General features: G+C 52.2%; 2 protein-coding genes across 9 annotated transcripts in view; both read left to right on the plus strand.

Annotated features, from left to right (window-relative positions):
* Positions 1-2,806: 2,806 nt before the first annotated feature.
* MRPS15 (mitochondrial ribosomal protein S15) lies at positions 2,807-9,914 on the plus strand. Its single transcript, XM_002720680.5, has 8 exons — positions 2,807-3,100; positions 3,343-3,387; positions 4,385-4,460; positions 5,235-5,283; positions 5,762-5,846; positions 7,596-7,654; positions 9,308-9,499; positions 9,748-9,914. The coding sequence occupies exons 1-8, from the start codon at positions 2,971-2,973 to the stop codon at positions 9,895-9,897; spliced, it is 786 nt and encodes a 261-aa protein (XP_002720726.4). The 5' UTR covers positions 2,807-2,970; the 3' UTR covers positions 9,898-9,914.
* A 4,335-nt stretch (positions 9,915-14,249) lies between these two features.
* Positions 14,250-22,766, plus strand: part of OSCP1 (organic solute carrier partner 1) — a 33,244-nt gene continuing 24,727 nt past the window's right edge. For 2 of the 8 annotated variants that reach the window (XM_008273669.4, XM_070078738.1), the window contains exons 1-3: positions 14,264-14,471; positions 20,127-20,300; positions 22,566-22,595. In XM_008273669.4, the coding sequence (XP_008271891.2) occupies positions 20,255-20,300; positions 22,566-22,595 (76 nt within the window). In that variant the 5' untranslated portion in view covers positions 14,264-14,471; positions 20,127-20,254. Of the gene's footprint in view, positions 14,472-20,126; positions 20,301-22,565; positions 22,596-22,766 lie in introns of all 8 variants that reach the window. The other 6 variants (XM_008273671.4, XM_008273667.4, XM_070078739.1 and 3 more) reach the window with 5 other exon arrangements.

Genomic DNA, 22,766 nt, shown 5'->3' on the forward strand with positions numbered 1-22,766 from the left:
TTTTTTGTCTATTTTTGGGGTTTTTATTTTTTTTTTATTTAATTTGAAAAGCAAAGAGAAAGTCAAAGATCTTCCAGCCCCTGGTTCAATCCCCAAATGCCCATAACTTTGGGGACTGAGCCAGGCCATAGCCAGGAGCCCAGAATTCAATCCAGGTCTCCCAGGCGGGTGTCAGGGACACAAGCACTTGAGCCATCACCTGCTGCCTCTCAGGGTGCACATCAGCAGGAAGCTGGAATAGGCAGCAGAGCCAGGACTTGAACACAGGCTGTCGGCTATGGGATGCTGGCATCCCAAGTGGTGTCGTAACTGCTGCACCAAACATAGTGCCAAGCCCAGGCTAGGGATAGTTCCATCTGGCATCATAAATTTTGTTACCAGACATAAGGGGTCCAGCCACTTGGAGTGTTAGTGGGAGATTCTGGGTGAAAGGCTTTATTTACTGTGACAAGTGAAGAAGACAATGGGGCCGGCGCCGCGGCTCACTAGGCTAATCTTCCGCCTTGCGGCACCGGCACACCGGGTTCTAGTCCCGGTCGGGGCGCCGGATTCTGTCCCGGTTGCCCCTCTTCCAGGCCAGCTCTCTGCTGTGGCCCGGGAAGGCAGTGGAGGATGGCCCAAGTGCTTGGGCCCTGCACCCCATGGGAGACCAGGAGAAGCACCTGGCTCCTGTTTTCGGATCAGCGCGGTGCGCCGGCCGCAGCGGCCATTGGAGGGTGAACCAACGGTAAAAGGAAGACCTTTCTCTCTGTCTCTCTCTTTCACTGTCCACTCTGTCTGTCAAAAAAAAAAAAAAAAAAAAAGACAATGGGCAGGTGGAGCTCCCTAAGTAACCACCTCCCTGAGAAGCTATGTGCCAGGGCTCTGACAGCCAGGGGTAGGGGAGTGTCCTGCTCAGACATGTGAGCAACATACGTCTTCATACACTGTATGTGCAGAAAATGGTGGCAAACTCCTCCTGTAGGTGGTGACTGAGTATTATAATACGAATTCAGCTTAGCTCATGAAGTTCTGACTCAGACTATGCTGCTGCTTCAACTTGCTTGTGGTGGTCTGGCCCCTCTCTGACTGCAATGTTGCAGGCTATGCTTTTCTGGAACATTCTCTGAAAAACAAGCACAAGAGAGTTCAGTTTATCTGCTGGTGTTTCACTCACCCTCCCTTTAAGATTTATTTTTTATTTATTTGAAAGGCAGAGTTACAGAGAGAGGAAGAGAGACAGAGAGAATCGTCCATCCTCTGGTTCACTCCCCAAAGGGCCACAACAGCTGGGGCTGGGCCAGGCCAAAGCCAGGAGCCAGGAGCTACCTCTAGGTCTCCCACACGGGTGCAGGAACCGAAGCACTTGGGCCATCTTCCACTGCTTTCCCAGGCACATTAGCAGGGACGGGATCAGAAAGGGAGCATCCGGGACTTAAAATAATGCCCATATGGGATGCCGGTGCTGCACGCAGAGACTTAACTTGCTGTGCCACAATGCTGGCCCCTGATCCCCCTCTAAGCCCAAATCTTACAATATTGATTACATAAGTCGTCCTCATGGAAGAGAACAGGATAGCACCATCTGTCATATGTAGTGCATGCTAAAGTCACCGAAACGTAAGGTAGGCACGCGACCTGCTGTTTACCAGGGCGCACATTAGCAGCTTGCCTCTGTCTCACGGCCTCATCACAGGAAGGAGGTTAGCAACTTAGAGCTAGGCACCAGCTGAAGTCAGGGTCCGCTCCCCCCCCACCACTTCTCAGCTCCTTAATGACACTATTCCTAAGAGACGGAGGGAGGGGGCCACAGATCCAGCTTCCGCCTGCGATGCCAGCATCCCACGTTGGAGCTCCAGTTCAAATCCCAGCTCCCTACCAATGCACCTGGGAAAGCACATCATCAGCAATGATGGTTCAAGCGCCTGGGCCCCTGCCACCCACCTGGGAGACCTGCACGGAGTTCCAGGCTCCAGCTTCCACCTGGCCAGTCCCAGTGGTTCTGACCATTGGGGAATGAACCAGCAGGTGGAAGACTTCTTTCTCTCTCTGTCTCTCCCTCTCTCTCCGTCATTCTGCCTTTCAAATAAATAAATAAATAATTCAGAGAGAGAGAGACAGAGAGAGATGGCCCACATGTCCTTGAGAAAAACCTTCCCAGGTTGTCAAACTAGCAAGAGGTTTATTCAGCCTTTAAAAAGATCTTTAAAAAGAGTAGAGAAAGAATTCACAATTAAGTAACCGTTCTAAGAAAAATGGGGGGGGGGGGAGTCCATTCCCTTTTTGGACCAGGGATAATTAAATTTTTTCCTACTTTTGTTTGGCCTTTCACTCACTTAACAAATATTAGCAGAACTAATATCCACAGCGTGCTCACTGCATTTGCACACCCCTGCCTCGGCTAATCCTCTCAATAACATAGACGACAGAGGCTGTAATTACCACCCCACTGCACGCAGGGGTACACTGGGGCCCAGGAGAGGTCCAGGACTTGCCCACAGATCTCAGGCGGGAGACCTCTGAGTTCGGGCTCCTGACCAAGGCTGCCGGATTCCAAAACGAGCGACCTTAATCACCAGGCTACCAGCCCAGCATCCTCACAAAGGGCTCCACCCTGGGCTTGGGAAGCTGGGGGAGCATCCCGGGCCGGAGGGCAGAAGACCCCAGGCCGAAGCCCAGGAACGTCAAGAACGCAGGACGCCGCAGCCAAGAAGTGGCATTTCGGAACTCACAAAGCACCACACACCGCTAACAGCCGGGCCGTACAACGACCATGCCCCCAGTCTGGCTCCGACTCCACCCAGACCACCGTCCAGTGATTGCGTCATCCCTGGAGCCCGCCCGCCGATCTATTCCCTCGGTCCTCATCTGCTCTGGTCTCGCAAGCGCATCGATTGGTCGAGCCTGAGGCAGCATGGCGGCGCGCATGTAACCTGGTCTGTACCCCGGAGGACTACTGTGGCGCGGGTGCAGCTGAGGTCAGAAATCAGCATGCTAAGAGCCGCGTGGAGGACGCTGAGTGCCGTTCGAATCCGGGCAGTGACTCCGGCCCCAGGCTTTAGGCTGCCGAGCGGTGGGAGCGCCGGGCTTCCCTTGGATCAGCGGGGCCTGCAACCGCGAAGTGAGGAGCTGAGAGATGGGACGGCGGGAGCAGGGAAATAGGGCGATGGAAGGGGCGAGGGGACCAGAGTAGGGGAGAAGCGCCGCGGCCGGGTACGAGAGAAAGAGTGGAGGCTGGGAATGAAGGTGGGGGTGGGGTGGGGACGAGGTGGGACTGACATGGAGCCACAACTGGACAGACCATGGAGGAATCAGACTGAGCCACTTAAGGAGCCGGGTCTCTGCCCTCTCTCTTCTGCGTAGGTCTCCTGCTCCAGGCCGCCCGCGGATTTGCCAGCCAGAAACCAGGTAGGAGGTCTCAGGGTGGGACTCGGGGTGGAGGAGTGACCTCTCGGAAGGCTTGAAGTGGCGGCCAAGAGGACAGAGATAGCAGAGGGGGCAGCCGGAGATCCTTAACAGTAGATGCCCGTGCCCACCCTGCACAAAGCCCGCAGGCTGCAAGGGAGGGGAGGTGGGCGGGAAGAAAGGCCGTGGGAGTGAAAACTCGCAGGCTAGGAGTGCGTGGCTGGCGCGGCCCAGCCCTTCGCAGGGTGGGTAGCGCCTTCTGTGTCTCGTCCTGAGAAGCAGCAGGTGGTTTCTCACTCTAAGGTTGCATGGTGCTTAAGATCCCACTTACTAGTGGATGCTACTGGGCAAGTTACTTCGTCTCTCTCAGCCTGGTTTCTAAGATGCGTGTAGAGTAAACATGTGAGAGGATTATTGTTAGGATTCGGTGATAACACACACACAACAGATAGTGGTAGGTATTAGTCCCTATTGCTCTTAATATTATTTACGGGGTCTGACCGTAGAGGACGATGCACCCGAAGGGTGAATGTCGGGAATGCACACCCCGAGGCTGAGCTGTGCCAGTGATCTCTACTGGGTGCACCTTTCGCTCGGCTCTCCCTCCTTCACCCCCTTAGTTCAGTCAAGCAGCCAGCCTGCAAGTGTTTGCTGAGTGCCTGTTCTGTCTAGGCTGGGCCATAGACCAGACGGTGAGGGATTCAGACAGTCAGAGCCAGTCCGGATCACAGGAGGACCCATCCTAGCGGGGGTTCTGATAACAAGCCAGCCAGGTGTGTGAGAGTGCAGGCACAGTGGATGGTCTTGGGAAATGCCATGTCCCCCCAGTAGGAAGTATCAGGGCAGGTGCACACAGGGTGTGTAGAGGAGAGAGTGAGCCGAGAGATGCCCAGTGCCTTGCTTAAGGTCCTAGATGCTTCTCACCAAGTTGGGGTGTGGGTGAGAAGGGGATGGACAGAGAGAATTGACTCTGGGCATTTTCCATCCCTGTACTGGACAGTCCAGCTCATCCAAGACAATGACCTGCCTCCTTCTACGCTGCTCAAAGACTACCAGAACATTCCTGGGATTGACAAGTAAGCACAAAGAAACCCGCTTGGGGTGGGGGTGGCTTCAAGGCTTGAGCTGCTGTGTCTGAAACTTGCTTGAAGATGAGGCCGAGAGCCACAGGGACCCCAGTGTGGTGATGCAGGTGGCAGCACTGGCAGCTGGCACTCCTGGAACTGGATGGGTTTCCTGCTTTTGTTGGTAGTCTAGGTGAAGACCCCGTACCACTTCATACCTAGAAACTAACACAGCTCTCAGGCCTTTGTAGAAAGCTCTCATCTCTTGGTCCTCACAAGAACCTTGTGAAGGAAGAAATACTGTCCCATGTCATAGACTATTGAGCTGCCAATGTCTGCTCAGGAACAGAGCTGGGGTCTGACTCCAGGGCTGACCGACACCAAAGCCTGGCCCCTCCTGCTCAGCGCTGTGTCCTGTGGGGTGGGGGCTGGGCTGTGCCTCTAGTGTCTCCCCTCTGCAATGTGACTTAAAGTGTCTTGAGGTGCACTGAACCATGTTCTAATTAAAAAGGACATCCCTTTGCCCTCCCTGTGACAAGACCAGAACACTGCAGCCAACAGCCCCGGCTTTCCACAGCCGTCGCACTATTCCGTGCTCTCAGCCCAGCCAGCCAGGGCCATGCGGACTCTCAGTCCCGGGAGACGGCTCCCCAGCTCCAGAGAGGTTCATTTGCTGCAGAGGGAATTTGCAGTCATCCTTCCTTTTCAAACTGAAATGAAAGCAGCATTGCTGCCCCCCACCCCCACCCCGCCCCAGCTGTCTCTCATTGCTGTGGTTTTCCACAGGGTGGATGACGTCGTGAAGAGACTCCTGTCTTTGGAAATGGCCAACCGGGTGAGTGGCCTGTGCCAAGCTGTGGCCTCATCCCTCATCCTCCCCTGGTCTTGTTCTCTGGGACTCCCTCCTACCCAGCCCCCGCCCCTGGGCTATGCTTCCCCAGTCACAGCACCCCTCTCTCTGTCATTCCATGTCCACCTGTAGTGCCCCCACACCAAGTGTCAAGGGCAGGGACGGTTTTGTTTCTCCACTGTGGCCCTAGCACCTGACACACAGTAGATATTCCTAGAGACCTGATTCGTGAATAAGTAAGAAAGCCTTGGGGGCATCCATGTCTCTCCTCAGAGGCTTTGGCCCTGGGTTCACCTCGGGATGAATATCCATTTGGATGGCCATGGCCATGGTGAGCACAGAGAAGTCAGGCCCTGGGCTTTCTGGGCCTGGTTGTTGTGACGCAGCCATGGCCTCGGAGGAGGAGAGCTTGTTCTCAGAGGGTGGCAGAGCATTGAAGATTTTCTCTCTCTGTCTTCAACAGAAGGAAAAGCTAAAAGCCATTCAAGAACAGTTGATGAACAAGGTTGTGGCAAACCCTAAGGACACCAGTTCCCTGGAAGCTCGAAGTTGGTTGGGGTCTCTGGGGGATGGGGGTGCAGGGGAGTCTGCCGGCTGCTTCCTGATCTGGGGTTTTTGTCTGCACACACACTCAGGCATGGCTTGGGAAAGGGGGATGGGAAGGACCTAGGGCAGGGATGGGGATTGTCAGCCTGCGGGCCATGTAAGGCCCATGAGGTCAGCTGGTCTTGCTCTGCCAAGGCAGCAGCAGGTGAAACTCAACATTCAGTAAATCTGTAACTGACTAATTTTTTTTGCTTTTAATGTAACTGGCTAATTTTTAAGTTGATAATTTTGTGTGGCCCACAAATGATGTTATAAATATCCAAAACGGCCCTTGACAGTAAAAAGGCTCCCCAGCCCTGGCCTAGGGCCACAAAAACTGAACTCTGCATCCTCAGCTCCTTGACGCTGGAGTCAGTGGCCCGGTCCTGCCTCTGCTTCCTCGTCTGGGGCGGGGGTGGGGCGGCCGAGGGCAGGGCAGAGATGATGCCTCCTAACTCACAGCAGCACTGGGAGAAGCTAGGGGACATGCGCACACCTTGGAAACTCAAGCTCGTGCTCTGTGACAAAAACAGTAAGACCAACATGTCCTGAACCCGTGTATGCCGGACGTACACTGGGGGGCATTCCAACTAGAACAGACTAGGGGAGTGAGAAGCCCCGCCCCTTCCTCCTGCTTGTCTCACCTCCCCTGTTTTCTGCATTATCACGTTGACATCTCCCGGGCTGGCAGGAACAGAGGGCCTGCTTGCCAAGACCCTGGTGATCCCCTGGAACCACAAGTATCACTGCTGCCCTTTCATTACTCCTCAGTTTTCTACTGGCCAGTTGTTTCCAGCGTGGTGTCTGCTCCAGAGAGACCCTCAGGGACCAAAGCCCGTGCTCTGCCTCTGTGCACTCTGCAGCTATGTAGAGTGAAGGAGCCACGCGGGAAGGGCCAGGCTGCCCACTGCAGTGCTCCCAGAGCCCAGTGTGCATTGTGGGAGGGGCCTGCTTGAGTGACAGCCTCTCTTTGGGGCCAACTTTTGCTTTTACCCCCATTCTGGTAACACGAGTGGATAGGAAAGACATTTCAGGGGCTTGGGAGACAAGTGGGAGCTAATAATTCTGAGAACTCACTTGTGAGAGCGCAGAGATAAGAGTGGCAGCTGAAAGGGGAGAGGCAGAGGTCCCAGACAGACCTGTCAGTTGAGGAGTCTTGCCTTACTGCACTGGCTGGGACCTCTGGTGCAGTGTTGAGGATTAACCTTGATAGCATGCAGCCTGGTCTGTAGCCTGAATGTAAGGGGAGTGCTCTGAAGGTTTATCGTGAAGACTCTGTTTGCTATGATTTTGGATGATACCTTTATAATGGGGGGGTGAGGTGAGGGACATCTGGCCTACAGTATAAGGCCCAGGAAGTCATTTAGTCTGGCCCTGCCCAGGACAGCACAGGTAGGACTCGAAATTCAATAAATATGTAGCAGGCTGACTTTTACGTTGATCATTGATCATTTTATATGGCCCGCAGAAAAAATGTTCTCCACCTCTGCTTTATAAAATTTAGGAATTTCCTTTCCTTAGACTTTACTTTCTAAAGGAAAAGATAATCCCAAGCCATCTGAGATCTTGCAAGTCCGAGTACTTTGGGATTTGTAGAGAGCTATACAAGAACATTGGTGATTGTTTTTCCTGGGGTTCCTAAAACCTGACCCAGACCTGGGCCCTTCCTTCCTCTGTCCCCAGCTCTCATCCTCTGTGGTTTGTGGTTTCAGTTGTTGCCTTGACTGTCAAGATCTGCAATTATGAAGAACACATGCAGAAGCATCGGAAGGTAAACCCCTGACACCACTCAGACAGCAGCAGCCTGGCTGGGAGGGGGCTGGGAGCTGGAGGGCTCTGGGCACAGAGCAGCCGCGGGAGACGCCAGGTGGCTGCGGCACCAGAGCGCCTCAGCGGCCTCCGGGGGAAAAATGGAGTCGTGCAGGGCTGTGCTGCATGTCCCCTGGGGTTAGGAACGCCGACCCCAGAGCACAGTCACAGTGGCTGGCGCAGCACGTGCTCTATATGGGTGCCTGTTAAAAGGGGGACTAGAGTCAGATGGCACTAAGCTCAGGTCTCAGTCCTGCCCCTTCCACTTAGCCAGCTGTGTGACTTAGGGAAGTTGTAGAGCTGAGCCTCTGTTCTCTTAGTTGTAGGATGGGGATCTTAGGAGGATCTGCTTCCAGGATGGGGAGGATCATGGGAAATCATAACAGCAGCCAGCATGATGCGTGGGAAGTCTCTCGGCCCCGTGCTAGGTACTTCGTGTGTCACGAAGTGATTCAGCTGTGCCTTAAGGCACACCACTGGGAAACGATGTGCCAAGGCTTGAAACAAGGCACAGAGCTGAGCTGCTGAAATTGCTCTTAATTTTAATAAACACGTGTTGTAAACAGAAACTGGCCCAGTACCATGCCTGGCACCCCAGTGTTCCCCAGAGCTAGCTGAGCCTGCCCCGGGAGACCACGGTTCCTTGATTTGGGGTGTGGCGGACCCTCACACAGTTCCAGCTGTGGAAGGGGCCTTCCCTCCCGACAGTTTGCTGGGCTGTGGCGATGCCGGGGAAAGAGCCTACGCTTTGGAGTCAGCCAAGTAAAGCTAGACTCGAGACCCAGCGGCAACACCCACAGTTCTGGGGACTTTGTGTGAATCATAACACTTTTTTTATTTGAGGGACACAGAGCTCTCATCCACTGGTTCACTCCTCAGATACCCACAGCAGCTGGGGTCAGAGCCAGGAACTCCATCCAGGTCTCTCATGTGGGTGGCAGGAACCCAGTTACCTGCTTTCACTACTGCCTCCCAAGGTCTATGTTAGCAGGAAACTGGAGCCAGGAGCCAGAGCCAGGAATTGAACCCCAGGCATGCTGATGTGAGTTACAGGCATCTTAGCCACTAGGCCAACTTTTTGAACTTTGATTTTCCCATCTGTAAAATGGGAACAGCCATGGTAATACCTCCCTCTGAGTTAGACTACTACTTGTATAAGGTTGTTGGGAAATGATAAAATGGCCACACTTTGTTATTGTAAATGACAGTCACTCTTACTTAATACTGAAAGTAATACAGGGCTGGCACTCTGGCTTAGTCTTAGTGGGCTAAGACTCCGCCTGAGGCGCTGGAATCCCATATGGGCTCCTGTCCATGTCCCAGCTGCTCCTCTTCCAGTCCAGCTACGGCTATGGGCTATGGCCTGGGAAAGCAGCAGAGGATGGCCCAAGTGCTTGGGCCCCTGCACCCACGTGGGAGACCCGGAGGAGGCTCCTGGCTCCTGGCTTTGGATCTGCTCAGCTCCAGCTGTTGCGGCCATCTCATGGGCTGAGCCAGCAGATGGAAGACCTTTCTCTGTCTCTCCTACTCTCTAACTCCACCTCTCAAATAAATAAATAAGAATAAATAAACAAAATAATAAAAAAGAGAGAAGGTAATGCAGACTGTCTTACAGGACAAAGCTCATAAGCGCTATCTGCTGATGAGCATCGACCAGCGGAAAAAGATGCTCAAAAACCTCCGCAAGACCAACTACGAAGTCTTTGAGAAGACGTGCAGGGAGCTGGGGATCGAGTACACCTTCCCCCCTCTGTACTACCGCAGAGCCCACCGCCGCTTCCTCGCCAAGAAGGCTCTGTGCATTCAGGTGCGCGTCCGAGGGCTGCTTTGGGTGGCCTCCCCTGGGACTGGGATGGGGGGTGGGGACGGGTGTTGGGTCGTCGTCTGTTTCTGACAGAACCGGCCCAGGGCCTGACATGGACCTCAGGAAGTCACAGGCCACTGACCCCATGAGAAAGGCTGCAGCTGCCCTCTGAGAGAGAGTGTGCCCACCCCGCCTGCCCCACGTCTGAGCTTTTGTAGGGGCTTACACTGTCCTGTTCCTCTCACCCCCAGGTTTTCCAGGAGGTGCAAAAGCTAAAGAAGCAAAAAAGGGCTTTAAAAGCAGCAGCCGCAGCCCAAAAACAAGGATCCATGGAGAACCCAGCGAGCCCTCCCACAGCCTTGCCAGAGACACACCAGGAAACACGCCAAGAGGGCCAATAAAGTCTGTTAGAATCTTTCTTTCCGCCTTGGAGAGTGGCAGTAGGAAAGACGGGGCTCCTTTTGGCCTGAGGAGAAGGGATTCCTGTTTTCACTCAGCTCAGATCCTGGAGTGGCCTGAGGCAGGACCTGACCCTCACCTACCAGCGGACTCACTCTTAAACACCCACCTGTCTTCCAGGTGGAGGTGAGGCTGAGCCCATGGCAGCAGAGTGGGAGGGGAGCTGGCCGAGTGGGAAGGCTGCCTCCCGGACCAGGCCCTAGAGGAGCAGGAAGAGGAGGCATTCACTGGGCCAAGGCCGGGAGGGCAGGCTTCCCGGGCAGCAGGGATTGCAAGTGTGCAGGTGCCCAGGCGGAGAAGGCTGCAGGTGCATGCTGTAATCAGAGAGCAGGAAGATGCACATGCCGCTTGAGGGAGTGGGCCCCTAGCCTAATGGGTAAAGCACCCGCATCCGTGTTGGAAGGCCTGCGTTCCTAGGGACACCTGGATAGGGTTGCTAGCCACAGCCCTGGCCCAGCCCCGGCCGTTCATTGTAGGCATTTAGGGACAGAAACAGTAGATGGGATCTCTGTGTCTCTCAAATAAATGCATGAAATGTAAACAAAAAGCTTGGCCGGCGAGCTGAAGCTCAGATAGGAGAGGCTTTATACACTCAGCAGAGAAAGCTGCACACGGTGCTAAAGGGAGCGGGAGCCAGTTACCACGTTCTAAAACCTAAGGAGTGATGGCAATAGCAAGTCTGCGTTTTGGATAGTTAGCAACAGCTGTGTGAAGGTAGGTGGCGGGAAGGGATCAGAGCAGTGTATTGTTTTGGGGTTGTGGGTGTTGGTGTTTGGATTGATAAAAACTACAAGTCATATTCTATATACCCCAAGCGTTGCTTATAAATTCTGGGGGATTACGGTTACCTCTTCCCCATAAAGCCCACCCACTGACTCCAAGTGAAGTGCCGAGACCTTGAGCCTGAGTGTGCTTGGCATGTTTGAAGAACCCAGGACAGGCAATGTGCCTGAAACTGAGCAAGGAGTGTAGGGAGAGAGGACGGTCAGGGGGGTAAGCAGGCACTAGATGATATTGTGCTTTCTGGATGCAGTGGCCACTCAGGCTACCATAGGCCAGGTGACTTACGCTAGAGAGACTTATTTTCTTAATTCTGGGACCTGAAGTCCAAGATCAAGGTGCTGCTTGATTCCATCTCTGATGAGGGCGCTCTTCCTGGCTTGCAGGAGGCCACCTCATTTGTCTTCATCTGGCCTCTCCTTAGGAAGAAAGGAGATCTCTGTCTCCTATGGCTGCTGATCCTATCCCCAGGGCCTCACCTTCATGACCTAATGTAACCCTGACCACGTCCCAAAAGCCCCCTCTCCGAATACCGTGACACTGGAGTTGAGGGGCAAACGTTCCGTTCATGACGCCGCAGGCCTGGGGCTTCATTCAGAGAAAGGCAGTGCCGAGGAAAACCAGACAAGGGAGAAAGATGTGTTAGATTTGTTAAAGTGCCGCCCCAAGAGCAGTGGGAGATTTAGATCTGGAACTCAGTAGAGAGGTCTGGGCAAGAGGGGTTTGGGAGTTGTCAGGGTGAGTGAAGTCATGTGAGTGAGACTGTCCAGGGAGGCAATGCGGAAGAGAAACAAGTATCATGGTGGGGGAAATGATCCCCGAGGGCACAGCCTGAGTCAGCAGGCACAGCTCAGGTTGAGGGCAAGGTGTGTGGATAGAACAGAGCTTGGGATCTGCAGAATCACAGAGACGAGAGGCTCAGAACTGAGTAAGCTGTTCAGACAGTGCCTCCAGGAATGGCGGGGAAGGCCTTGGCAGGGGCAGGACTCCTGAGTGGGCACAGTCAGATGGAGGGACTGTGCTCCATGGCCTGATGCCAACATTTAAGGGGCCTGGCAGAGGGACAGGAGAGAAAAAGGAACACGTGAGCAGATCAGGCCCTACAGGAAAGGCACAAGCCCAAGGTATAGCATCTCGCCTAATAGTCAAAGGCACCTTTGTTCCCCACATTGGCTAATTATCCTTTTACCATGAGAGAACTCCACTGCCCATGTCCCTCCTGTCCACCATACCAAACGAGATAAAACCGGCTCTGAGAAGCTAGGGGAGGAGTTGACACTGTCCCAAACCCAAATGCCTTTGGAAGCCAGGCAGGTAACAAATGCAGGGAAGCTTGGCATGAGTAATGATGCTGGTCACTACATTTCTGTCCTAGTTCCAACCCCTTTTGTGTGGTGCGCAGAGCAGGCAAAGCCCTGAGCTGCCAGCTCTTGACCACAGCACGGTCCTGATGCTGAGATGTCAATGAAGGGAAGGCCCAGGTACTCACAGAGAAGCAGTTCCAGGGCAGTGAGGTGGGGAGTGACAAAAATCCAGCCTGTGAAGGTCGAGTACTCTCCGAAAACTTGGCCGGGAATAGAAAATGGACTTCACAGGGTGCGGGATGAAGGGAGGGTGCTGAGCTTGGCGTGCGGAGGCACGACCTGCTGGGGTGCAGCTGTGAGAAAGAGGAGCTGGGCAAACTGCCCACAGAGGGGACAACTTGCTGATATGAAATGAGTTCAGCAGGATGGGAGGAGCCAGGGGCAGAGGGGGCTCTGGAAAGTATTGGAGCCACCCTCAGACTGATTTGCCACACAGTAGGAAGTCACTGAGGGGATGTGTCCTATTGAAGGTGGCGTCTTCTGAAATGTAGCCCAGCAGCCAGTGCAGGGTGGAGGTGGGAAAAGAGCAGTGACAGGAAGGAACAGCAACTACAGATAGACACGGCCATGGAGCAGGGCCAGTGCTGTGGCGTAGGTTAGGCCTCCCCCTGCACGGCCACGCTGGCTTGAGTCCCAGCTGCTCCACTTCCAATCCAGCTCCCTGTTAATGTGCCTGGGAAAAGCAGCAGAGGATGGCCCGAGTATCTGGGCCCCTGCCATCCACTTGGGAGACCAATTAGAAGCTCCAGCCTTCAGCCTGGCCCAGCCCCCGCTGTTGTGGCTATTTGGGGAGTGAACCAGCAGGTGGAAGATCTCTCTCTCTCTCTGTTTATTTGACAGATAAGTTAGACGGTGAGAGACAGAAAGGTCTTCCTTGGGTTGGTTCACCCCTCAAATGGTTGCTATGGCTGGAGCTACGCCGGCCCAAAGCCAGGAGCCAGGTGCCTCCTGGTCTCCCATGGGGTACAGGGCCCAAGCACTTGGGCCATCCTCCAGCTGCCTTCCCAGGCCACAGCAGAGAGCTGGACTGGAAGAGGAGCAACTGGGACAGAATCTGGTGCCCATATTGTGGGTCTCTCCCTCCCTCCCTCCCTCCCTCTCTCTGTCTTTTAAGTAAAGAGAATAAACGGCCATGAAGGGATAAAGGTGAGAAAGATTTTAGAAGCAAAAGGGGAATTTCATTGATAATTTAGAATTCCAGGGAGGTTTGGAAGCCAAAGCTTGTTTCAAGTGGGAGGGGGGACATAAATTAGTAAGCTTTAGAAATAACGAAATTGGGGGCAGGCACTTGGCACACCGGCTAAGCTGTGACTTAGACCATCCGTTTCCCGTCTCAGAGTGCTTGGGTTCAAGTCCTGGCTCCAGGTCCCTATTCCAGCTTGCTGCTAATGCGCAGCCTGGGAGGCAGCAGCAGGTGATGGCTCAAGTAGTTGGGTCTCGGTCACCCACGTGGGAGACCTGGATTGAGTTCCTGGCTCCTGGCTTTGCCTGGCCCTGCCCCAGCTGTTGTGGGCATTTGAGAATGAACCAGCAGACGGGAAGATTCTCTCTGGGTATGTGTATGTGTCTTTCAAATAAATAAAAAGTAAAAAGAGAAAGCTATCTTAAGTTGAAATTTGCAGCATAGTTGTTCATCAAGGAACAAGGCCAGCGAAGGTGAGGGAGGGGTCGCCGGCGGGGAGGAACTCGCGCGGGCCACACAGCCTGCTTCGCTTCCGGCGTGGAAGCAGGTGGGGCTCCGAGGAGGCTTCAGGGCGGCAATGCAGACATCGCCAGGCCTTCTGGTTCCACCCCCTTCGGAAAGGGAAGTCTGCCACCATTTTACGGATGCTTCCGCGGCGATTTTCGTGATCTGGTTCTCAGCAGCCCTGGGAGGTGGGGGTTACCCGCCTCTTACACACGCGGAAGCCGAGGCTCAACAGTCCCGCCAGGAAACTGCGAGCCGGGACTCCCACCTCGTCCTGACGCGGATCTGCTCTAGAGATGTAGGGCTTCCGCTCAGCGGGCCAAAGCCCGCCCCCTTATCCTGCCGGGGGCCCTCGCGGAAGCCACGCCCTCCTGCTTCCGCCTCGGGGCGGGCCTTTGCCACTCAGCCCAATGAGCGCCCGCCTAAAGGGCACCTCCAACCAAACGGCCTCCTGATTGGCTCATTTGTCCCATACGCGGCGTTGCCCTAGCAACCAGGCTACGGGGACGCTCGGCCGGGCCTCTAGGCCCCTGGCTGCCGAGCCCCGGGGCAGCCCTGCTAGCTTCCAGCACCATGTCTGTGCGGACGCTACCGCTGCTCTTCTTGAACTTGGGCGGGGAGATGCTTTACATCCTGGACCAGCGGCTGCGGGCCCAGAACATCCCAGGAGACAAGGCCCGCAAAGGTGAGAGGCGCCCGGCCCGCACACTTAACTCTTAACAGCCAGGGACCTTTCTCACAAAATCACAGCCTGCATCCCAGTGGGGACGCTCTCAGGAGTCAGATCTCCAAAAGATCGTGTCGCAGCATATTACCCCCATGGGATATCATTGGGGTATCTGATCCCCATAGATTCCCCGTCTTCAAATTGGGAGGGGTGAGATCGCATTTTTTTTTTGTTTTAAGATTTATTTATTTGAAAGGCAGAGTTACGGAGAGGCAGAGACAGAGAGAGAGAGGTCTTCCATCCGCTGGTTCACTCCCCAGATGGTCCTAACAGCCAGAGCTGTGCCGATCCAAAGGCAGGATCCGGGAGCTTCTTCTGGGTCTTGCATATGGGTGCAGAGGCCCAAGGACTTGGGGCATCTTCTACTGCTTTCCCAGGCCATATCAAAGAGCTGCTTGGAAGTGGAGTAGGTGGGACTTGAATTGGCGCCCCAGTGGGATGCCAACATCACAGGCAGACTCACTACACCACAGCGCCGGCCTGCCACTGAGCTTGCTTGCTTGCTTGCTTGCTTGCTTTTTTTATTTGAAGGGCAGAGTTAGAAGGAGAGAGAGAGATCCTCCATCCTCTGCTTCATTCCCCTAATGACAGCAATAGCCAGAACTCGATCAGGCCAAAGCCAGGGTGCCAAAAACTCCATCTGGATCTCCCACATAGGTGACCGGGATCCAAGTATTTTGGGCCATCTGTCACTGCTTTCTCAGATATATTAGCAGGGAACTGGATCAGCGGAGCATCGGGACTCGGACCCGTGCCCACATAGAATGGCCACGTTGCAGGCCATGGCGTAACCCGCTATGCCACAATGGTGGCCCCTGCCAAGTGAGCTTTCTGAAATGCAGCTCTGTCCACCCTCTCCCTGATTAAAACCCTTTGTCAGCATTGCACTGCTGTCTGGATCCAGGCGAAGTCCTTGCACGAGACATTCCAGGGCCCTACCTTGATCTGATCTCCGACCACCTCTGCAGTCTGCTCTCCCTCCTCTGCCTCCCTCCGCCTTTGTATCCTAATACTACCAAATACAGATGTTCATTCATGTTTCCACGCTAGTAATCCCCGTCCCCCATTCCTTCCCCTCCGATCCTGCATACTGTTTAAGAACAATCTGCCCCACGTGGTTTGGGTCTGCCCAAACTCTGCCAATACTCTGGCAGCACCCTGTGTTCCCATAGCACCCACGTCTGCTTTCCTCCTCACTGGCCCTGTTACACTGAAATGATCCATCTGTCTGTCTGTCTGTCTCCCCCTCTTGATTGTCTCATTTATCTTTTTTTTAAGATTTATTTATTTATTTGAAAGTCAGAGTTACACAGAGAGAGAAGAGACAGAGACAGACAGAGAGAGATCTTCCATCTGCTGCTTCACTCCCCAGTTGGCCGCAATGGTCAGAGCTGTGCCAATCTGAAGCCAGGAGCCAGGAGCTTCTTTCGGGTCTCCCACATGGGTGCAGGGACCCAAGGACTTGGGCCATCTTGTACTGCTTTCCCAGGCCATAACAGAGAGCTGGATCGGAAGTGGAGCAGCCAGGACTAGAACCGGCACCCATATGGGATGCCGGCACTACGGGCGGTGGCTTTACCCACTATGCCACATTGCCGGCCCCTCATTCATCTTTGAAGCCCAGCACCCAGTCTAATGCCTTGGCCAGGGTAAACCAGCGACTCAGTACAGGTTGTTGAACTGATGATCTACATCAGTGGTTTGATACAGAGTTACCGTTTCTTCCTCAGGAGGGTTCTGCTGTACCTAGGTGATCGGATTTCCCTGGAGCTAATGGCACCAGTGAGGCGATGGGCCCTGGTTCTCAGAGGGTAGTCTGCACCTGGGGAGACAATATAGATTAGCAATCGAGAGCATACTTTCTGGAGTCCCAGTTCCAGCTTTGCCACCTAACTAGCTTGTGACCTTGGGGTGTCGCCTCCGTAAGCCTGCTGCTTTCTGTGCTGGATCTCACATGATTAGCGCTGGTGATAGGTGTTCTCCTTCAAGATCAGGGCCAGCTCTGAAAGCTGGACTCCCTCTTCCTCTGCATCTGCGAAGTTCAGCTGCAACACTTGCAGCATCTCCGACAGTTCTCACTCACACGCCCATCCAGCCCACGCGGTTCGGGTGCGTGTCAGACACGTGCAAGACGCTAGCAGCGTCCCGTCCAACGCCTCTGCACGTGCTCTGGGGCCAAGTCCAGTAAGGAATTCTGATCTTCCTAACGACAGCAGCAGTAAAGCGATTTTCAGATGAAGCGCTTACCATGAACTGTCTCCCCTTCAGCGCCTTAGTCCCCACAGCCACCCCATCACTAGGTAATGTCACCATACCTGTTTTATAGAAGGGGAAGCTAAGGGTAAGTTGCCCTGAGCTACATAGGATTTGAACCCAGGGCAGCCGGCTCCAGAGGTCATCGTCGTAGCCGGGATGCCCTTAGCCACTGCACGGTGCTGCCATACCTGAGAGGACTAGCCCACGTCTCTGTGGTGGTAGTCAGATATGTCAGCAGGAAACGGGGTGCAGTCAAATATATCCAGCACACCCGGTGACTTCATAAAGGAGGTGGCAGGAAGTAGTTGGCCAAGGGAGATTGGTAGAAGAGGGTAAGAAAGTGGGAGAGGGAGCAGTGGCTCCGGAGAACTGAACACGGATCTGTCCCACTTTGGGAGCTGGCGTGGCTGTTGGAGCCGGGGTGCCAGATTCCTGTACACAGAGGCCAGTAAAACACCAGACACAGTAAAGCAGTCCTTGAGAAGCTTTGAATGGAAAGTATGTTGCTTCTGGGTGTTTCCATTGTCTTACACACTAATTGGTCTCCTGGAGGCCACCGGTGTTCCCATGAGAGCAATGCCGATGTTGCAGCCCCCCCCCCCCACACACACACATGCGCAGTGCAGCTCCTAGGTCGGCATTCAACAGAAAGGAAGTGCTGGCTTCTCCATGGGGCAATGTTTGACTGTTGCATAGTGAATGTGGTCCCACATTTTAAGCAATAGCAAGAATAATAAAAGCTACTTGTTTCACCCCGTCCTCTTTTTAATTCTTAAATAACTCTTTTTTTTAGATTTATTTATTTTATTTGAAAGGCAGAGTTACAGAAAGAGAGAGGGAAAGACAGAGAGAGAGAGAGATCTTCCAAACACTGGTTTACTCACCCAAATAGCCACTGGGGCTGGGGCTGGGCCGAGCCAAAGCCGGGAGCCAGGAGCTTCTTCTGGGTCTCCCATGGGGGTGCATGGGCCCATGTACTTGGGCCATCTGCTGCTGCTTTTCCCAGGCCATTAGCTGGGTTGGAAGTGGAACATCCAGGACTTGAACTGGTGCCTGAATGGGATGCCACACCACAGTGCCAGCCCCAATTCTTGTGCTCTTAAAAATGCTCATAAATAAGACCCCATTACATTTTCTTTACGTTCTTCATTTTAAGGCAGGGAAACAGGCATGGGGCGTGAAGTGATTTTTGCAAAACACACAGATGACAGAATAGTACCAAGTGACCAAAAGGCTGTGAGGTTCTGTGTTTATTTTTCAAGTTTCAGTTCGGTAGCCAGCTCTGGACGACCTTGGGCCTGCCACCCCACACAAAAAATATGACAAAAGTGGAGTTGTCACAAGCAAAATGGGGTGTGGCTTACCTTGCCTGGATAACTCAGGAAGCTGAAGCAGGAACACATAGCACCACAGAGACCTCTGCTGGCCCACAAGGTCTCAGCTCCCCTGGGCACGCGTTTACCAGGGCCATCTTGTCACTGTCCCTCTCGGCTCCACTGCTCCCAGTCAGTCAAGAGGGTCACACCCCCGCCTCCCTGAATTATCCCTCCCTCACCCGCAGCCTCTCCGGAGACAGCCTACCTGTTACACAAATGCCACAGAGAAACAGCATGGGGACAGTGTCACCAAGGCACCAGAGTCTGGTTTTTGGAGGGCGGAGTTTGTTTGTTTTTGTTTTGTTTTTTTGACAGGCAGAGTGGACAGTGAGAGAGAGAGACAGAGAGAAAGGTCCTCCTTTGCCGTTGGTTCACCCTCCAATGGCTGCCGCGGCCAGCGCGCTGCAGCCGGCGCACCACGCTGATCCAATGGCAGGAGCCAGGTACTTACCCTGGTCTCCCATGGGGTGCAGAGCCCAAGCACTTGGGCCATCCTCCACTGCACTCCCTGGCCACAGCAGAGAGCTGGCCTGGAAGGGGGGCAACTGGGACAGAATCCGGCGCCCCGACCGGGACTAGAACCCGGTGTGCTGGTTTGTTTTTTAAGATTTATTCATTTATTTGAAAGGCAGAGCTACAGGGAGGCAGAAGGAGAGAGAGAGAGAGGTCTTCCATCTGCTGGTTCACTCCTAGATGCCGCAGTGGCCGCAGCCACACCGATCCGAAACCAGGAGCCAGGAGCTTCCTCCAGGTCTCACACGTGGATGCAGGGGCCCAAGGACCTGAGCCTTCCTCCACTGCCCTTCCAGGCCACAGCAGAGAGCTGGATCAGAAGCAGAACAGCCAGTATCTGAACCAGCACCCACATGGGATGCGAGCACTACAGGCATCCACTATGCCATAGCGCCGGTCTCCAGAGTCTGATTTAAGAAGACAGGATTGGGGCCAGCGCTGTGGCTTAGCAGGTAAAGCTGCCGCCTGCAGTGCCAGCATCCCATATGGGCGCCCGTTCAAGTCCCAGCTGCTCCTCTTCCAATTCGGCTCTCTGCTGTAGCCTAGGAAAGCAGTAGAGGACGGCCCAGGTCCTTGGGCCCCTACAACTGCATGGGAGACCTGGAAGAAGCTCCTGGCTCCTGGCTTCAGATTGGTGAAGCTCCTGCCATTGCAGCCATCTGGGGAGTGAACCAGTAGATGGAAGACCTCTCTCTCTCTGTCTCTCTCCTTCTGCCTTTCTGTAACTCTGTCTTTCAAATAAATAAATAAATCTTAAAAAAATAAAGACAGGATTCTTTTTTTTGACAGGCAGAGTTAGAGAGACAGAAAGGTCTTCCTTCCATTGGTTCACTCCCCTAATGGCCACCACAGCCAGCGCTGTGCCGATCCGAAGCCAGGAGCCGGGTGCTTCCTTCTGATCTCCCATGTGGGTGCAGGGGCCCAAGCACTTGGGCCATCCTCCACTGCCTTCCTGGGCCACAGCAGAGAGCTGGACTGGAAGAGGAGCAACCGGGACTAGAACCTGGGGTGCCAGCACCGCAGGCAGAAGATTAGCCTAGTGAGCCGCAGCGCCAGCCGGAAGACAGGATTCTTAATGCTGATTTCCCAGTATTTTCTCTCCCAGGAGCTTCCTGGGAGAGAAAAATGGTGGATTTCCCCACAGGAGTTGACCTGGCATTGAAACCCGCTTGCAGAGTGTGAGTGCTCCGTGCCGGCTGTGCTCTCAGACTGGCAGCTCCGGACTGGCGTTGTGAGTTACAAGCTATGCCGGCGTGTGGAAGGCGTGTGCGTGCTCTGATTAGAACCTCAGAAAACACCCAGGAAGCCATCTAGTGCCAGTGTTCCCACAAGAGACCATTAATTACTAAATGTTTTGCAACATGAGTGTATGTGGAATCTGTTTCTCTGGATGCGGTTTTTCTAGGTTGAAATCTCCCCCAAAAATTAAGGAAAGAAAAAAATAAAAACCCTCATCTTTGATTCTCAGTGAGTGTCCAGTGAACTTCAGCAGAGAGAGTGGGACGGAAAGAAGCCAGCTACATATTTGATGTCCATGAGCCCACCTTTGTCACGACAGCTCCCCGAGGCAGCTCTAGTTGGACTCCCATTTTACAGATGGAGAAACTGAGATGGGACGAGTTGCTGGGAGTTCATATAGCTAGTAAGTAGTAGACCCATCCCAGCCCTGACGGGTCCTGATTCTCACAGATCTCTCTAGCCAAGGATGCTTTCCCTAATTTGCTCTCTTGGTATCTCCCTGACTACCTTCGCCTGCAGGGTGGAGAAACAAACATTGACATATCTCCCTTTTAACTCACATTTCAGGTTTTCTAATTTGATGAGTTCCATCTGTACTCTAGAAAGGGAACTCTTACATTAATTAAAAAAAAAAAATCAGACTATACATGAATAAACTCCATTCTCTACCTGTCCCTGGAAGTACTCCACCTCATGGAGGGTAGTGGGGTTTTTTTTCAACTTGATATGTTATATATTATTTTTTGAGATAACTTTTTTTTTTTTTCAAAATCTCTTATTGCAAAGTAGTATTACCTTTTAAGCAGATAATTAGTTATCCATTCACTGGGGTTGTTTTCACTTTTTGGCTATGGAGGTAACATATTTTTAATTTACATTATAGCCAAAGACTCAATGGCACTACTAGGTAAAGAGGTCAGCAAATAAAAAGTAAAAAGATGATAGTCCAACAGGACAATAGGCAAGGGCTGTACACAGTAATTAAGTGAGAAAACGTTCGACTTCACTCATATAAAGCAAATTTTAAAATAGTCATCAAATCATGGAAAGTAAGCTATGTGTAATGTAGTTTTATTATATTCCTAACATTTTAAATTTATTGCTTATAAATTGATATAATATTTGAATTTATATTCCTAATAATTTGAATTTGTTGCTTATAAATTGGTATGGCTATATGGTTTATACATGTCTATGCACTAGTATATTAATTAGAAGACCATAGAAAATGCCAGCAAGTTGGCTGATGTTATTTAACTTTTTACTATAATTTCCATTATGGAAGAAATTATTTGTTATGTTAATAAAAAATGCAAGTAAAGCATTGCTTTATACCTCAATGTGTAAGGTGTGCAAGACAAATATACTTTTGGAATATAAATGGCATTATTTGCTATGGCAATAGCATTATTAATGATAAAAACTAATCAGCCTTTATAGTGATTTAAAATGTAACAGGATCCCAGCGATAGTTCTTTCTTATTTTGAATGTTAGTTTGGAATCTTGATTAACTGGCAAACATTCCATCATTGTCATAATTTAAAATAATTCAGATTTTAAAATTAGCCCACAGAATTTTTAAACATGGTTTGATATTCTGACACTTTTTATTTATTTATCTTTTTAATCTGTTTTGGGAGAAATAAGTGAGGAATTGTAAAGTTTGGGGATTTACCTCTTTAGAATTGTGAAAATAAACTTTTATAATGCTGATGTGAAAGTAAAAAAAAAAAAATAGTCATCAAATCATTAGAACTATAGCGGTATACAGTTCCTGTCAATTTATTTGACAAATATTTAAACCAAAGCTTAATGAAACACTGCATTCACAGTGAAACTGATAGACACAGACTTTTCTCTTTTTTTGAGTTTTTGGTGTTTTTTTTTTATTTTTCCTCCCACATACGAGGGAGAACATGCAATATTTGTCTATGTCTGGCTTCTTTCATGCACCAGATGTCCTCCAGAGGCTGGTGTTTTTAAAGCCTACTTTGAATGACGTGTATTCTTGTTGGAGAGCGCCATGGTTTGAATACTAGAGTGTCCCCCACAGAGTCTTCCATGACCAGCTCCTAGATTAAGGTCAAAGACTTAATCCCATTGTAACGTCTGAAGATGAGGTCTTTGGGAAGTGATTGGATGGGATTAAATTGCTGGGGTACACCCCCCACAAGCAAACCCTGGCTGCTGTATGCAGAGAGACCAACGGCTGGGAGGACGAGTGCTCCCCTCTGCACACGTCCATTCTGCCCTCAGCACCCTGCTCAGACTCCAGACCAGGGCTGCCCAATCTCTGTGAACTTCCACAGCCACAAGCCACCATAAGCCTGCTTCCTTCATAAGGCAAAGTGATGACAAGCTGACCAGTGCAAAGCGTGCAACTCCCAGAGCCCTCTCGGGGCCGCTAGTCCTCCTGCATTTCTTCTCTGCCTGGGCTGCCCTGGAGAGGCTGTCCCCTTTCTTGGGCTTTTTTGGAGCCTGTTTCTTATCTGTCGTCCTTTGTGAAGTCTCAGATGGAAGGCAGAGTATTCACATTAGACGTTAAATGCGAGGATGGAAAATAATGTTTCATAGACCAGAGCCCTAGAACTGGGATTGGTAAAGCCTCCTGGGAAGTAATGCTCTTGCCTCATGAACTGGTGTTTTCTTTTTATATGCTTCGTGTAGATGAATGGACAGAGGTGGACAGAAAACGAGGTATGCTATCTCTGGGCTGCATGTATGTAGTCTGCATCCGTAGGGTCCCTCAGTCCTTTATCAGTGGGGCTTACAGTGGGACCACACTAAGTATTTCTAAGTAAGAGAACAGGCCCGAGTTTTGCTTTAGCTGAGATGTTGGTTATGCATTTGAACCCTTTGCATAAAGCG

This window comes from Oryctolagus cuniculus, chromosome 7 (assembly GCF_964237555.1).
Source record: "Oryctolagus cuniculus chromosome 7, mOryCun1.1, whole genome shotgun sequence".
In the NCBI taxonomy this organism is placed as follows: domain Eukaryota; kingdom Metazoa; phylum Chordata; class Mammalia; order Lagomorpha; family Leporidae; genus Oryctolagus; species Oryctolagus cuniculus.

Excerpts from the sequence above, each read along its gene's own strand:
- MRPS15 (XM_002720680.5), top strand. The coding sequence starts at position 2,971 with ATGCTAAGAGCCGCGTGGAGGACGCTGAGTGCCGTTCGAATCCGGGCA. Across the intron at positions 3,101-3,342 it reads GCGGGGCCTGCAACCGCGAA|GTCTCCTGCTCCAGGCCGCC; the intron begins GTGAGGAGCTGA and ends TCTTCTGCGTAG. Across the intron at positions 5,847-7,595 it reads CAGTTCCCTGGAAGCTCGAA|TTGTTGCCTTGACTGTCAAG; the intron begins GTTGGTTGGGGT and ends TTGTGGTTTCAG.